Genomic DNA, 459 nt, shown 5'->3' on the forward strand with positions numbered 1-459 from the left:
GATCCGATGTGAATGCAGCCTTATTTAATGAAGATTACTCTTGGCCTAGTTTATCATTGTTTCTAAACTATGTTTTGCAACGGTCTACTTCTAGAGTTAAAATTTAAATTTTGCCTGTTTGTCGAATCTGATTTACAGCAAAATGTTGAGTTGATGGCCGATCGAAAACTACTGGACATGAGTGCATAAATAAATGGATTAACGCAGCTATTAGATACTCTAAGTAGATTAGCAAAAAAGAACCAGGTTAACGTGGAAAAATAGTACCCTCCAAAGTGTATAATCCAAAAACGAGAAATTGCACTCGGTGACGTCATGCACAGAAAGACAACAGCCACGATGATCACCGTTTTTAGAGCCTGAAGAATAGACGAAAATTTTCAGTGCCAACCATTAGTTGTTGTTGTTTAATAAAAATAATGTTATTAATATATATATATATATATATATATATATATA

At 32.9% G+C, this 459-nt stretch overlaps 1 protein-coding gene across 1 annotated transcript in view; it reads right to left on the bottom strand.

Moving 5' to 3' along the window:
- Positions 1–8: 8 nt before the first annotated feature.
- The window catches only part of LOC117110382 (QRFP-like peptide receptor), a 5,117-nt gene continuing 4,666 nt past the window's right edge, over positions 9–459 (bottom strand). Inside the window, exon 5 of the mRNA XM_033253078.1 lies at positions 9–359. Within this exon, the coding sequence (XP_033108969.1) occupies positions 63–359 (297 nt within the window). The 3' untranslated portion in view covers positions 9–62. The remainder of the gene's footprint in view (positions 360–459) is intronic.

This window comes from Anneissia japonica, unplaced genomic scaffold (genome assembly GCF_011630105.1).
Source record: "Anneissia japonica isolate Jap-2015-1 unplaced genomic scaffold, ASM1163010v1 scaffold2855_len30308_cov102, whole genome shotgun sequence".
In the NCBI taxonomy this organism is placed as follows: domain Eukaryota; kingdom Metazoa; phylum Echinodermata; class Crinoidea; order Comatulida; family Comatulidae; genus Anneissia; species Anneissia japonica.